The sequence below is a fragment of the Asterias rubens genome, chromosome 11 (assembly GCF_902459465.1).
Source record: "Asterias rubens chromosome 11, eAstRub1.3, whole genome shotgun sequence".
Taxonomy (NCBI): domain Eukaryota; kingdom Metazoa; phylum Echinodermata; class Asteroidea; order Forcipulatida; family Asteriidae; genus Asterias; species Asterias rubens.
The window spans coordinates 9,406,276-9,421,741 of record NC_047072.1 but is presented as its reverse complement, the minus strand read 5'-3'; the positions used below and the strand labels follow the sequence as shown (position 1 = coordinate 9,421,741).

Sequence of the window (15,466 nt, the reverse complement as noted above, 5' to 3'; positions counted from 1 at the left end):
GATAAGTTATCGTGTAAGTACACGATAAGTTTTTGGACTTATCAAGTACGTACAGGATAAGTTTGGATTTATCGTGAACGTACACGATAAGCTGTTACTATTGAATTGAATTTGGTCACAAATGTTTTTGCTCTTTGTTTATCAACGATGGAAATCCAAGGTGTAACGCAAATATTGCGATTTGGTCAATGGGATCTATTTCCCTTTGAAACTCCAATGTAAAAATTTACCCGGATTTGGAATCCCAGTGGACCGCTGACCTAGATCAGGGCTTGAACTTTGACCCTCACTTGTACTTTGATCCTAATAATTAAACTTTGACCCTTACGTGTTAAGTATCCATGGTTTATGGCTGCACGCCATTGCCGCCAGCAGCCTGGCCCTTGCAGATGCTGGAGTGTTGGGGTTTCTGTAGACGTCGAAAGCAAAGTCCCACTCGTCTTGTCCACCTGCTGCGATAGCTGAGCAGTACACTGTAGGTTGAATGTCTGGATGAACTCTGAAGTAGTAAAGTTAGAGAAGACAGTGGGGACAAGACAATGTCTTAAGCTACCAAACTGAACAGTACTTCTTAAACGGAACGACGTTTCTATCGAGATTCAGATCATTTCATTTCAGTTGTAAAGTTTAGTTTGGGTTATTTTCCTACTAAATTAGTCAAACTGGTGGAAGAAGTCTGATCAAGTTAAGATGCAAAACCACAATCCCTGATAACAATTCTTATGGTCATGTCACACGAGGCAACTTACAAATAACCAGCTCTTGGCAATCTCAAAGAATTTAAATGTTCACATAATATTCTTGGGGATCATACGGCATCGTTAGACAAAATAATGGCTCATGTGCTACCTAATTGGTCCTGTAGCATGCACTGTAGTTGGTTGCATCGAAGTTGCCTGTAAAAAATGCCTCAGTTGGGTGACAATGCCATTGCATTCCAAATGTCCTAAATTAGCAAACATTGCACTAGTATAGTGTGTTTCTTCCTTGCCAAAATAGGAACTGGCATTGTAAATTATTTTTATTTTTATCAATTATGGTTCGGTCGATTATTCCTTAAAGTGTGCTTAAACTTACACTGTGCGTTCGGGAGTCATCATCCACTGAGCGTAGTGTTTAACAGATATCTCAATACAATCGTCACTTCCATATTTGCAAGCCATACTTATTGCCTCTGCTCGACTCATTCTGCAAAGAAGTATTGGGATTAAATTGTAACCAGTGTGTAATGTGGAATAATATACGCTTCTCTTAATACTTATGCATGAGGTACGTCAGAATGATAACCCAAACACGAGGCTATGGGCACCACTGCAAGTGGTGGTGGACGTGCGCCCATATCAGCCTCATTTTGGGTAAGAATTATGACGTCATGCATAAATATTATGAGAGGCGTAGAGGAGGTGTAAACAACGTATAGTGTTGTGTAATCAAAACGAAGCTTATTGGGTGCAGTTGGGGTGTAATGGAGGACTTTTGGGACAAAAGGTGACAGCAGGGGTCGATTTCAAAAAAGCAACAGGGGTATACATTCCATCGTAAGAAAAATTATCAGTATCACCATAGTGATATGTATTGTGACATCACACATTACTAAGCAACTATGATTGATTTGCATATTAAGATCAACCTTGGCTCTTTGTGAAATCGGCCCCTGACTTACCAGGCAAATTCTTTGCTCTCGGTGCATGTTCGCATACTCAGAACGTCGTAAACAATGAAAAATTACCTGGTCAAAATATCCCATAGACCTTATGCATTGACGTCATCCAGCGGCCATCTTAGTGGAAAAACGGTGACGAAACATTCGAAACGCACAGATTTGTACGCGCAGCGCACAGGAGTGGCCAATGAACAACCTCCTTTTGACCTCTAGGTGAGGGCGCCCTACTGAAATGACGTCATGTGCATAAGGTCTATTACGTACTCTTACGAGGACATTTGATTTTGTTTTATACAATGAAGAAACCAAAACGAGATTGATTCGTTTTCCGATCTGTTTGGCTTTGAAACAAACCGTGTTAGATGGTTCCCTGTGTTGTCCCAACCAACGAACTTGTAAAATGGAGTAACATTTTCTTTCATGTATTTCTAAAATAAAGAAAGAATATACACAAACAAATAATTCAATAACATAAATACATCGTAAAACTCATTCATCGACAATGGTGGTATTTATATATTCAGAGAAACACCAAATTGATCAACATTAACGGGGTGTAGAGATGTCTCGAAGTGACCAATAAACTAAACATTTTTTTCCGGACGTGATCCAATCTTGATTCTTGAAAATCATTAAATGGTTTCTACTGAATTTGAAAGACCTGAAAATTTACAGAAAATAACAACACAGTGATTTTAATTATACCTGAATTACACTAAATGAGGCAACACGTTATATTATAGAGTTACAGAAAAGGTCAGTATTCCTATAGCTTTCTAGTAATTTCTCACCGGCTATCTTTTGGGTGCATCAACAACAATAAAGGAATCTGTTTTGAATCTTACACCCCAAAAATACAAAACACACTTTCTGTTTGTTTCGGGTGCATTATTTTTCCTCACTTCAGAGGTATTATTTTAATACCTTGAAGTTTCCAAATGCTCTTTTCCGCTGTAGGTTTTTCTCGATGCTACTCAGTGCACCTTTTACGGCTTGCCACGGCACGAAGTCTCTCTCTTCCTTCAAGTAGGTGGTCATGTCAAAGGCTTGACTTTGACTGATCTCAGAGGCTTCGGCCAAACTGAAGGCATCACTGATCAGGGACGCTCGACTTGCTGTAGATATTGCCTTAAAAACAGTGGAGAAACAAAACAAATTAAAGGTAGCTCCATCTAAGTGAGTGGCAAGAATAAAACATCATTTTCATATGGAAACTCACACCTGTTATATCCATGTTATTCCTTATAAAGAAAGATGTCATAGTAAAAACACCCTTTTTCCAACAGCAACTCACACGTGTTATCTCCGTAATTACCTAAGAAAAAGAGGCCAGAATCAAACATCCCTTTTCTTGCAGCAACTCACACCTGTTATCTCCAAGCAGTGGGTTCTTTAACCAACCAGTAGGGCTGCTCACTGCCCCAGGCAAATTAATTTGAAACTCACCTCATGATTTGAGTCGAGCTGAGCTTTGATCAACTCCCAATTCTGATCATCGTAGTTGACTCTGTAGATTCCTCTCTGATCGATGTTCAGCAGCAACCAATCAGTGCTGCTCCCAGGTGTCTCTATGGTAACTGTATAAACCAATACACATTAGACTGGTAACTATAGACGCTTCGGAAGCAAAGTCAGTCGTTTGCAGAATATATCATATACTATAATTCATAGTTGACCCGAGTTCCGAGTTCCGGGGACCTGAACCAATTATGTCCCGGAAATCTCGGAAAGTGAGTTTAGATATTGATTGGATTAACACGGCCTCGACATCAGTTTCACCCATTTCTGAAGCATTATGACACGGATTGCAGTCATACTGACCCCCAATTGAGTGAGGCCACACGCGACCCGGATCCGAGTCAAGTCTGACCTGGAAGTTTTGAAGTGTGTTACTGTCTAAAAGTATTTTCTATACAGCTGGTGGCAAAAAGGGGAACGTCTCGTTAAGAAAACCACATGTCCCCACTGAGGAGTACACTCAACGAGTCACTACTCTATCTCAACATGGACACTATTCACGGTTTAAGTCATACTTCTCGGTCCTTGATTAGTTACCAAGCCTGTCTTAGTTACTCTTTATCTCTTAAGCTGTGGGTCTGCTGTTCGCAGACTTACCATATTTATCTTCTGGTCGGATCCATTTGGAGTCTGGCGACTCAAAGTCAGGACTACTGCTGGTTGTGTAAGTTAGAGGCACATACCACACATAACTGAATATCAAAACAAAAAGTACATAATACAGTTTTCAACGTGTCCATTGTGCTTGGCAGATTACAAAGGTTTTGTGGTTTTTAGATCTCATCACCAAACCCCGAACAACTCTCGCATATATTCTACAAACACCAACAACAAAAAGTATGTCCATTGTGTTTGGCAGATATACAAGGAAAACTCGATATTTTGACACGTCATTCAAACCCTGAATAACGTTCCAATAAATTCTACATCACAGAGAAAAAGCCAAACTATAGGGCTGTAGCTCACCCCAAGTCTGAATACTTCGTAGTGGTGTTAGACGTGGGATCAGACAGGAAGCGTTTCTGCTCCACTCTGGCCGTAATCTGACCATTGCCAGTGTAGTCACGCACCACTTTGATGACGGGAAAACCCATCTGATGCATCCAGGTTTTCATGACGGTCGCCAAGTCCATCTCGTCTCCTAAGAAGACGTTGTCTTCCGCCATTGCCTGTAAATCATTTACAGAGAATTCATTTAAGTGGGAACTCCAATGTAATCTTAGGGTCAGGACACTTGATGCTACTTTTACTGGAAAACAACTACGGTGCATGCAAATGGAACACTTTGGTAGCACATGAGTGAGTTTTCAAACCAATTTTTTCCTGCAATCCCCAACAAAAATATGTGAACGTTCAAAAGTGAATGCCTTTTCCTTTTATTAGATATTGCATGGAATTGGTTGCCTGCAAATTGTTTCGCGTGACAAGGCACTTATATAGTCAACAGTTTTTCGAAAGCAAAACCTAACCTTTAACAGAGCTGATACCTTAATCAACCAGCGCTTCTTCGAAGAAGAGAGTGGTGCCTGTAACCTAGATGTCTTCTCATATTCCTCACTATACACCTGTTAATATCTTATTTTGTTTTTCTTTTCTAAATACCTTGTCAAGATGAAACCACAGGTCACTAGTCACGGCTCCACTGTACGCAAAAGAACTGAGATAGTACTGCAAAAGAAACCAAGAAAACTGGCTAAAGTCATCTGAAAACGCCCGGTTCAGAAATGACCAGGATGGGTCCCGGGCTTGGGGCTGATCCATCTGGGTCTTGCTGATATGAAAACTGGTTATAAATGGGGATTTGAGATCGGATTCTGCTTCAGTTTGACCTCATCATTTTGACACAGATTCAGGGTCATACTGATCCTATGGGTGCTTTCGATTATCATCAAATAGCTTTGACTAGCTTTGACGTCATTCCAGGGGCTCACCCGGGTCAGCCCCAAGTGCCCTGTTTGAGGAGTGGGTCACTTTGGGGCTGGCCCAGGTGCATGATTTTGATTTTGCATTAGCCTACCTTCAGACCCTTCAGAAATGTATCATGTCCCACGAAGTGAGTCAACATTCGGAGAACAGATGAACCCTGTCAGGAGAAAAAAAAAACATGAAATCAAACTCTCGAATAGTGTAAAATTGTAGTGCTTTAAAAAACCACATTAAACAATGTCAGCTTACAAAAATAATGATGACAAAAAGTGCAGAGACTTATAATTACCAAGAATTCAACTAATCCTGGTACAACTTCAGGATTTAGTTTGCTCAAAAATTGAAGGAATTTGAAGTGGCATAGCTGAGCGTAAGACTTGGGTTTTGACATGATCAGAACAGAAATTGCCTGGACAAAATTATACATTTTATAAGCTTTGATGTAAGAATTAAATAAAAAAATGATGTTATTTTAGATGCAAACAATGTGTTGAAAAATATTAACTGACAGCTAGGGACTTTTTAATGATAATTTTAATACGACGATAACATCAGTTTCATTTGGACAGAAATTGTGCCCACACCCAAAACAAATTAAGTAAGTATAAGAAGTGGTGCACCCTATATTTCGTCGCTGACCTTCTGATACGAGATTCTGTTAAACATGGAGGAAATTTCTGCCGGTGTTTCCACCTCGTTGATGATTGGTCGAGAGGTGACCCGAGCATCCGTTGCCATGGCTCTATGGAGATCGTACAAAATGAACTTATCCCACTGGAAAAAAAAGAGAAAAAAATGAAACATGAAAAATTTACATTTTCCCAATTCACAGAAAAGCAAATTTGTATCACGTGTTTCTTCTCTTTGGAAATTGATTGAATGTATAACTCTACGGGGTTCACAATATAGCGCGCCACCAATGGTTTTCCCAATATCCACCAATAGTATTTCCCCATCCGGCTGAACATTTGATGCCGTGCTTCAAAGCTCGTGGATTACGTCAGCGATCTGCCTTTTGACCTCGCATTCATTTCACGTGGCCCTAATTGTCCTGGAGATTCGCAGCTAAATCCCATGTACATGTGTATAGATGTATACACAATAAGCCAGCAATTGTCTGTAATCGTGCGGATTAGGACAGGGGAGACCAGACTAATTGCAAATAAAAAGGGCCAAAGAACAGGAGGGGTGGGGTTCATACCACACTATTGTCTGTAAAATAAAAAGATATATTGTGCATTAGCATTATGAACTTGTAATGGTCCTTACCATTCCCCAATCAGGCTCAACTTCAGCCGTGCCGACGTACTCCACGAAACTTGCGAATCCTTCATTTAACCAGAGATGATCCCACCACTTCATTGTGACAAGATTACCAAACCACTGCGTGGAGAGAACATCGCAAAGAATAAACACATTAGGTAAACGTTTTAAAATGATTCTTTCACAGAATTGTCCATGCTTTGTCATTGTCATCTCCGTAGGGTAAGTCAGAACGGCGGATAAAAAAACTTCCGAATTAGATTTGACTCAGCAGTTATTTTTAGTCATTCCCAGGTCAGGCTGGTCCAAGAAAGTTTGTTTTTGAAAGATTAAATAAAACTAAGATTCGGCGTCAGTTTGACCCATTTCCTTGTCATTTTAAAACTATTTCCTGTTCATACTGCTGACCTAGAATGAGTCAACGGCCCAACGGTAACCAAATCCGGGTCAATTCTGGCCCAACGGAACCGTATCCAGGTAAATTCTGATCCGGAGGTGTTTAGAGTGGTACCAACCTGATGAGATAACTCGTGGGCCACAAGGGTGCAAACTCGCTGCTTCTGAGTCTCTGACGACACACGTTCCTCGTACAGGATTCTGGTGTCCCGGTATGTGATCAGACCCCAGTTTTCCATAGCACCAGCAGTGAAGTCCGGCAGGGCTATCATGTCTGCAGGACACAAAAAGTTGAATAAAACCAATCGGTTGAATTGAAAACTATAAAGAGGTGAACTGAACTGATTTATTGCTATTTTTTGGTCAAATGGGAACACAAACCTAACGAATTTTCAACATGTACGGAGAAAGGGTATCCCGGTACGGACAGATAATGAGCAATTGGAAAGTCGTTGACTTGGGTACGATTTCACTTGGGTACGCATGTACAATAGTATTACCAATAGGGTGCACCCTACAACGTACGTTACTAGACGGTACGGGTTGACTTACGAGTTGACTGGGGTACGAGTTGACTTGGGTACGAGTTGACTTGGGTACGAGTTGACTTGGGTACTATGTGATTCGATTCCCTCGAAATAGGTCAACTCGTACCCCAGTCAACTCGTAAGTCAACTCGTACCGTCTAACGTACGTTGTAGGGTAATATTATTGAGAGGCCTTGTTTCAGATTAAACAAATATGAAGCTAAGAAAGTCGCCCTACACAACGAGCTGGCATTTCAAATGCCTGGGGTCGATTTCATAAAGTAGACATTCATCTTAAGATTGAGTTGCCAATATCAACACAGCGATTTGTATTGTTACATCACACTTTGCTAAGCAAATAAGATTGATATACGCTTTAGATCAGTATTAGCTCTTTGTGAAATCAGTCCCTGGGCCGATCAAGCGTGCGTAGCAGTCAAGCGTGATTTGCAGTTGGTAAAGCTCTTTGAGAAATCGAGCCCCTCGGCATGTATTCGTCTACGATTCATTTATAGCTATGACACGCTGCTATTTGGCCTGGTTAAAGATGACTTGATATGGGTGATTTAATGTTAACTAAATCACTAAAACAACGTGTATGCACCTAAAACAGTATCGCCAGATACATGTAAGAAACAATGCTTTTCTTACCAATTTTGGCCATTGGGTACCTGACTTCTTCCCCGTATAAACCATCAAAGTAATCCAGTATGGCGACTCCCTTCTCCAAAGCGTAGTCTGTTTGATTGATGAAATCCGCCTGGGCCCAAACACCGAACTGAAGAACCGACACAAGAGAAAAACACGATATCAGAGTATGCCGATCAGAGCTTTTTAATCGAAACGTCGAGTTGTCAACTACCGGTTCTTCTCAGAACCAACAGTACTCAAAAATAAGGTTAATGCGAGTGGTGCTATCGCAAACCCCACCTAATCACTTTACTCCAACCATGCAAAGTTTCAAATCCTACTAAAAACACAGCCGTTTCTACGGTGAGTTGTCAACCACAGGCTTTTTTTAAAACCACCACTCTACTAATAAAAACAAGATTTACAATCGGTGCTACCGCAAACATCACCTACATTAGTATAGTCCCACCATGCAAACTTTCAACCTACTTAAAAACACACCAATTTCTTCGTTGAGGTGTCAACCAACGGTTCTGTGGAACCAACACGACTCAAACGGCGATTTACAATTGGTGCCACCGCAAACTTCCCCTAATTTAATGTACCCACACCATGCCAAAAAACACAACAACAAAAAACGTTTCGGTTTCGGCACAAAACCGTTTCGGTACAAAACCGTTTCGGCACAAAACCGTTTCGGCACAAAACCGTTTCGGCACAAAACCGTTTCGGCACAAAACCGTTTCGGCACAAAACCGTTTTTCGGCACAAAACCGTTTCTCGGCACAAAACCGTTTCTTGGCACAAAATCGTTTCGGTACAATGAGGAGTTCATTCAATGTCAAGAGTCTTGGCAATCTATTGAGACAATCTCCAGACCGTAACCTCTCTTGAACCAAGTCTTCCGAGCCATTGCTCCACAAATTTGTTTACTCCTACGCTCTGGTTCACAACATCTGGTCAAAATGTTGTCTCCAGGGACAAATTACCCCTTTGGGAAAACTTGGAACCAAAAGATCCACCCCAAAATAATAAAACATTAAGAAAAGGGTTCAATTTTAATAACTCAGATTCAGTAATTTTGGGAGGGCATGTTTTCAAGTGTGACAAGACAGTGACTTTCATCGTAGAAAAGTAGCAGTTCCACTCTATTAAGAATTTCAAGTTGCGGACATTTTTTTCTAGTTAAGTTTAAAAGTTAAGTTTGAGTCTAAGTCAAGTTAAAGGTATAGTCAAAGATTGGTTACTGTCTACGTACTACTGAAAGACAATACAAGTTACCTGATTGTGAAAATTAAGTTTTTTATATGTCTTTTTAGAAAAGATCAAAGACTGTCATGGTATTTTGTTTATCAAGAACGTCAAATCCACCAATTTGGCTAGGGCGGACACAACGGAAAGTTGCATCTCAAAAACTCACCTTGAAGCGATATTCAAATTTGGTGATTTTTATTGATTTCTGATTAACGGGGGGCTGTGATTAATTAAACAATTTCACAAGATGCTCAGTCACGAAGGCTTTCGACTAGAAATTAAACAACTTGTTCAAGGTCACAACCAAAGTATAACCCTAAGCTATAATTTTTGTTTCAATAATATTTCGGAGAGAGTTTTATAATGTCCTATTTCATGGACATTTCATTTACTCTATAATCTGATCTTGGTATATCCGCAGATCATTTGGGAAGAAGGTCACAAGAAGTTGTAAGGCAGCCGGAAGAAAATAAATGAATTCATTGACAATCATTCAAAATGCCACCCTTATACCGGCATATAACCTATACAGGCAACCAATATTAACTGCAAACTATCACAAATATGAAAATATGAAAATAATATAATAAAATATGAAAATAAAATATAACAAAATATGAAAATAAATGATAGTTTAAAGCTTTCTTACCGTGACACCGTTTGCCGTGGTTTTAAACTTGGCCTTGAAATCACTGATGACGTAACACACGAGATACGTCGACAATTTAACAGATTCTTCAAACTTGGTTCTGATCCACCCGTCACGAAGAGTCTTAATTTTTGCTCTTTTCGGAGCATTGGCGAGGGCGTGGTACTCGGGTTGGTGCTCCAGGGTGATGGTGAATGTTGCTTTCATGGCCGGCTCGTCGAAACACGGGAAGGCTTTACGGGCACCGACCGGGGCAAACAATGTGCTGGCAATAAACCTATTTTCAAAAGAACTGGGCATTAGTTTTACCAAAACGAACAAACAAGAAAACAAAAACTAGGGTACACTAATTATGAACCAAACAAAACTGAAGAAAGAAACAAGTTGTTTGGTAGTCACCGAAGTGGCTAATGATGCAGCACTTTCAATACAAGGTTGAATTAGGTTAAAAACCCCAGCTAAAAGCCAATTTCACAATGACTAACATGACTACTCTCGCCTATTTCCTGAATCTAAATTGATCGTTTAGTGCATTCACGCACCTATGTTTGTATATGTGAGAGAGATTTGCTGTTGGAGTTTGCCGATTTCCCATAAAGGGAAGATCATCAACAAACAACAAACAAACACAAACCTGAATTGGAAAATAACTTTCTAAAACTCGCACAATACCTCACCTTTTCTCTCCAGCTTTCGTTGTATAAGACATCCTGTAATATCCTTTAATTTCATCCAGAAGTGGTCCCCGGAACTCTAAAGACAATTTATACTTTTCCCCTTTCTCTAGAGTTCCGTCCAGCTCAATCACTATGAATTGATTCTCTTCGTAAATCCAGGGTTCCTTCAGTAGTTCCGGTGCCGTTCCGGCTCCATCCCGCTTCAGTTTTGTTCGCCCTTCACCGATGGTCAGGTTATTTGCGTGGATCAGAATGAGATCCGTAGGTTCCAGACATTCGAACAGGATCGCCACGGAACCACTGAAGACGAAATTGGTCAAGTCTGTCCTGACCAGGAGGTTGTAAGAGACCGGGGAGAGAGTCAGTGGAAGGCGGGTAGTCTCCCATGGATTCAAAACCTCCGATCTTGCTTTGACTGTATTTCTAGAGAAAATCATAGCAAAACAAAGATTATAACAGTCGTTGACAACCAACGAATAATAACGGGTGCGTTCGATAGCTTTCCTGGGTCGGCCCCGGTCTGCCCGGTACGTTCGAATAGCTTTGACGTCATACCAGGGGCTCACCCGGGTCAGCCCCAAGTGCCCAGCTTGTGGAGTGGGTCACTTGGGGGCTGGCCTCAGGTGCATGACGTCACTACGAGAGCGGTGAGTGATCGTTCGTTTAGCTCTTTTCAGGAGCTCACCCGAGCGAGCACCACGGGGTCGACACGGAGAAGCTAATCGGACGCACCTAAAGTGATAAACACTGAGGAAAACTGGCTGATGGGTAAACTATAATCCGATTTTCGGTTGAACAGAAAAAAGTACTATAGAACGGGATATGAACCTCCGACCTCCGAATGATTATGCGGTGCTCTACCAAATCACAAAGATATTGAAAAAAAATAGGGAGATTCCGACATTGGGATAGATACCTCCGTTCGTAGAGTGCCAACACTTTAATCCAGAGGTAAAGGGTTTGCATCCCATTCTGGCAGTTTTTTATCTGGTTCAATCCATCAAAGACATACACGAACAACAACGTAATACCAATTACAGATAACTAATGTCAGTAAAGATTTAAGCCCGGGTCATACTCCCTGCGAATGCGAATGCGAAGCCAATGTTGACGTCACAAATTAGCAACGAATAGTTCGCAGCAGTTCAACTTTGCTCAACTCACTTGCGAATATCGCTGCGAAAGGAGGGTTATGACATCAAATTTACGTCAAATTCGCTTCGCATTCGCATTCGCAGGAAGTATGAACCGGGCTTTAGTGTTTACTGTCAGTAGAATTTTTCGAAACCGAGGTTGAATGGCAAACAGGTCACTGTTGTTCATACAAATAGCTTCACCCAACCATACAGGGTACCAGACTTACCTCTCATGTTGTGGTAGCAGTCCAAGTAGTAGCCCAATCACGGATATGACGACCAATATCGCAATAGCAAAGACGACTATAGCTCGTCTGCCCACCACACAACTCCCCATGTCGATCGGATCCCGGTATCAAACCAAATGCTGCAGCAAAAGAGAATGTCAAAACAAGGCCATGACTGAAACGGTATACAATTGGCTACGGCTGAAACGCAAAGCCAGCAGCCATAGCCACATTCCCCTCACGGTTAAATGGCTATTATGTCGTCCCGTGGGGGTAATTACCCCCACGGGACGCCTTAGCAGAAATTAGATCAGCGTGACGTGAAATCTGTAATCGCAGTATGGGACACGCACGGTTAAACTTAAAGGTTCCTTTGACAGAAATGGTTTCAAACATTTAAATTTTCTATCCTTCTCTGTCAGTTGGGGTATAATTTATTTTGAAGTTTTAAGTGTTACTGTTGTCTTTCATTATCTTTCTATCTTTAATAAGACTTAACTGATATACAATAAAAAACCAATGCAGCCTTTATTACGAACAATATGGCTGAAAATAGGTCAGTGCATCTACGAAACGTATCACTGAAAGAAGTTAAAGAGCAGAAACTTGTTAATATTTTGCATGAGGTAACAATGTGGCCACTTGGATAAATTAATTTATCAACTATGGTAGGCCTTTACCCTACTAAGTATATTATAGAATGTATCGGTCATTAATTCTACTATATGGACGTTATTATTGTCCACAAAACAAAACACTTTAAAACGCTTTCTCCAGGAGACGATCAGAGCATACTGATCGAAACGTCGAGTTGAAACCACCGGTTCTTTTCAGAACCACCCCAACTCATCCAGAAATAGTCATTACATGGTGTTACCGCATACCTTTCCATAACTCCAATACCATTTATGGTGTTACTCTAAGTTTACTTGCCAGAAATTGCACAGTCGAATAGAATTCCACCTTCTCGCTTGCCCACATTTTCTGCAATTTTCCTGTCATGGAGTAGAAATACAAATAGGCCCCCATGACTGAACCATAATCAACCCATATTATAGTTCTACATCGTTTATAATTGTATTGACATAATAGCTCTCTAATTAAGTCTATACTACACTCACCGTTTGGACCTGGAGTATGATCAAGCCCCTGAACCAGCAAACCAATTCCCGTTCTTGAGCCCTTTTTACCCCGACTGGTGGAGTCCGAGCGTACGCCGAGATCTACGGCGGTAGGTCTCCGCTGGTCACGCTGCGAGGTGTCACTTGCAATAATTATTGCCGCTGTAAACGTGGGCCCCATGAAGCTGTCTGGCCCAGAATTCATGGGGTTTCACTCGGTCACCGTTGGTTGTAAATATCGTACGACAGCTATTAAACTCTCCAGGGGCGAGTTAAACCTACATCCATGGTTAAGAGCTGAGCGTAGGAAAAACAGGTTTCGATGCTTCGTCTTGCTCATGTCAAGATTCATGTCACGAGCAGAGGAGTCTTCAGTGCAAAAAAAGTCACCTGAGTTCGAGCACGATCGGCAGTGAAGGGCGTGATAAATAACACTGCGTTTATAAACTAAAGTGGTTGTTTCTAAACATGCCTTGTTCTCGTGCACTGTGCCTCAAATAACTGACATTTTTGTTTTCAAAGAGATGTTTTAGAACAGCATTCAAGTCTTTTCATTGGAGAAAGTTAGTCCGTCTCTGTGTTGTTATCTGAGGATCAATTTTGTTTCTCGCTTGCCAGCAGCCGAGGGGCTGACTTTGGACTAGCCTGTTTCCATTTGGAGTTCGCTGTTCCAGGAAGGCTTGAGCATAGAGTTTCATTTCATGGACCTTCTGATTAATTGATATGCTATCAGTAATCACAGTTTTTCCCCCAGCCAGGCTTACAATTTCAGTTGTCAAACCTTTCGATCGAACCCGCATTTAACAAATCCACATAGTGTAGATATTCTGATCAAAACAGATTGTTCTGCTTTTCGAAGTTAGCGACAATCTAAAAACCAATCTGACCCATTTTTGGGAACGACTGGTTAAAGACAGTGGACACATTGTCAAAGACTAGTCTTCACAGTTGGTGTATCTCAACATATCCATAAAATAACAAACCTGTGAACATTTGAGCTCAATTGGTCGTCGAAGTTGCGAGATAATAATGAAAGAAAAAAAAACACCCTTGTCACGCGAAGTTGTGTGCTTTCAGATGCTTGATTTCGAGACCTCAAATTCTAAATCTGAGGTCTCGAAATCAAATTCGTGGAAAATTACTTCTTTCTCGAGAACTACATTACTTCAGAGGGAGCCGTTTCTCACAATGTTTTATACTATCAACCTCTCCCCAATGCTTGTAATCAAGTAAGGTTTTATGATAATAATTATTTTGAGTAATTACCAATAGTGTCCACTGCCTTTAAGCAAGGGTATTCATTTTGATTATGCGTAAATGTTGACCCATTTTGAGGTCAATGTGACACAGATTTCAGGCCATACTGACCCAAATGGTCAGGCCCCACACGACCCGGATCCGGCTTTACTTGTACCCAAAAGTTATTAGAGTTGTTGTAAATTCAATGTTGTATGCGTTATGTACATTGTCCATAACCATCACTATAAACAATTTCCAATATCGTGTTTATCACCTTTAACCCAAAATTATCAAGGCAAAATTGTTCTGATTTATAGTTATTAATAAAAAAAACAATCCTCAAACAACTATGACGGTTAGGGTTACCATATATTTCATTTAAACCTAACCCCACACTGTATGGATGCCCCTACTGTTCGTCAATTGTCTTTGGCCTTGTGCCCATCACCTGTTCCCTCCTGTATTCAATTTCATTGCACCTGTAAAGAGGTACCCCAGGGATATAGAATACATTTCCTGTTCTATTATGGGCCGAATTAGTTGTCAGTGCATATGGGAACTTGTGATCTTGTTTAAATTGCCTCAATTTGAACCTGTTTAACTCGTTGACTAAGGAAACAAGCACAGTTAAAGACAGTGGACACTATAGGTAATTGTCAAAGACTAGTCTTCACAGTTTGGTGTATGTCAACATATGCATAAAATAACAAACCTGTGAAAATTTGAGCTCAATCGGTCGGCGAAGTTGAGAGATAATAATGAAAGAACAAAACACACTTATCGTACGAAGTTGTGTGCTTTCTGATGTCGCTAAGGTCTCGAAATCAAATTCATGGAAAATTACTAATTTCTCGAAAAAATACATCACATCAGAGGGAGACGTTTCTCACCATGTGTTATACTATCAACCTCTCCCTATTACTCGTTACCAAGTAAGGTTTTATTCTAATACGTATTTTGAGTAATTACCAATAGTGTCCACTGCCTTTAAACATTCTCAATTGGGCTCAAACGTATATCGTTTAAAAGGAAACAACGTGACCCACAAATGACTGTTCAACACTTTTATTTCTATTTACTTGTATACATTATATTTAACGTTATCAAATTACAAAGTGTAAAGTGGCTCTTTCAAATTACAATTATGCACATACGGTGTGCTGTTGGTTAGAAAACAAAGCATTGACACAAACAATCCAGAAGTCATCTCCTTAAATGATAGTGGGATGCCTGATGTGAA

The 15,466-nt window shown here is 40.6% G+C and overlaps 1 protein-coding gene across 1 annotated transcript in view; it reads right to left on the bottom strand.

The window, feature by feature from the left end:
• The window catches only part of LOC117296680, a 28,747-nt gene extending 15,671 nt beyond the window's left edge, over positions 1 to 13,076 (bottom strand). Inside the window, exons 1-17 of the mRNA XM_033779710.1 lie at positions 12,988 to 13,076; positions 11,867 to 12,006; positions 10,504 to 10,926; positions 9,827 to 10,103; positions 7,945 to 8,071; positions 6,886 to 7,040; positions 6,377 to 6,490; positions 5,747 to 5,881; positions 5,199 to 5,264; positions 4,784 to 4,849; positions 4,148 to 4,350; positions 3,779 to 3,873; positions 3,110 to 3,240; positions 2,588 to 2,791; positions 2,018 to 2,091; positions 1,078 to 1,188; positions 329 to 499 (exon numbers count right to left, since the gene is read on the bottom strand). Coding sequence (XP_033635601.1) covers positions 329 to 499; positions 1,078 to 1,188; positions 2,018 to 2,091; positions 2,588 to 2,791; positions 3,110 to 3,240; positions 3,779 to 3,873; positions 4,148 to 4,350; positions 4,784 to 4,849; positions 5,199 to 5,264; positions 5,747 to 5,881; positions 6,377 to 6,490; positions 6,886 to 7,040; positions 7,945 to 8,071; positions 9,827 to 10,103; positions 10,504 to 10,926; positions 11,867 to 11,976 — 2,462 coding nt within the window. The 5' untranslated portion in view covers positions 11,977 to 12,006; positions 12,988 to 13,076. The remainder of the gene's footprint in view (positions 1 to 328; positions 500 to 1,077; positions 1,189 to 2,017; positions 2,092 to 2,587; positions 2,792 to 3,109; positions 3,241 to 3,778; positions 3,874 to 4,147; positions 4,351 to 4,783; positions 4,850 to 5,198; positions 5,265 to 5,746; positions 5,882 to 6,376; positions 6,491 to 6,885; positions 7,041 to 7,944; positions 8,072 to 9,826; positions 10,104 to 10,503; positions 10,927 to 11,866; positions 12,007 to 12,987) is intronic.
• Positions 13,077 to 15,466: the final 2,390 nt, after the last annotated feature.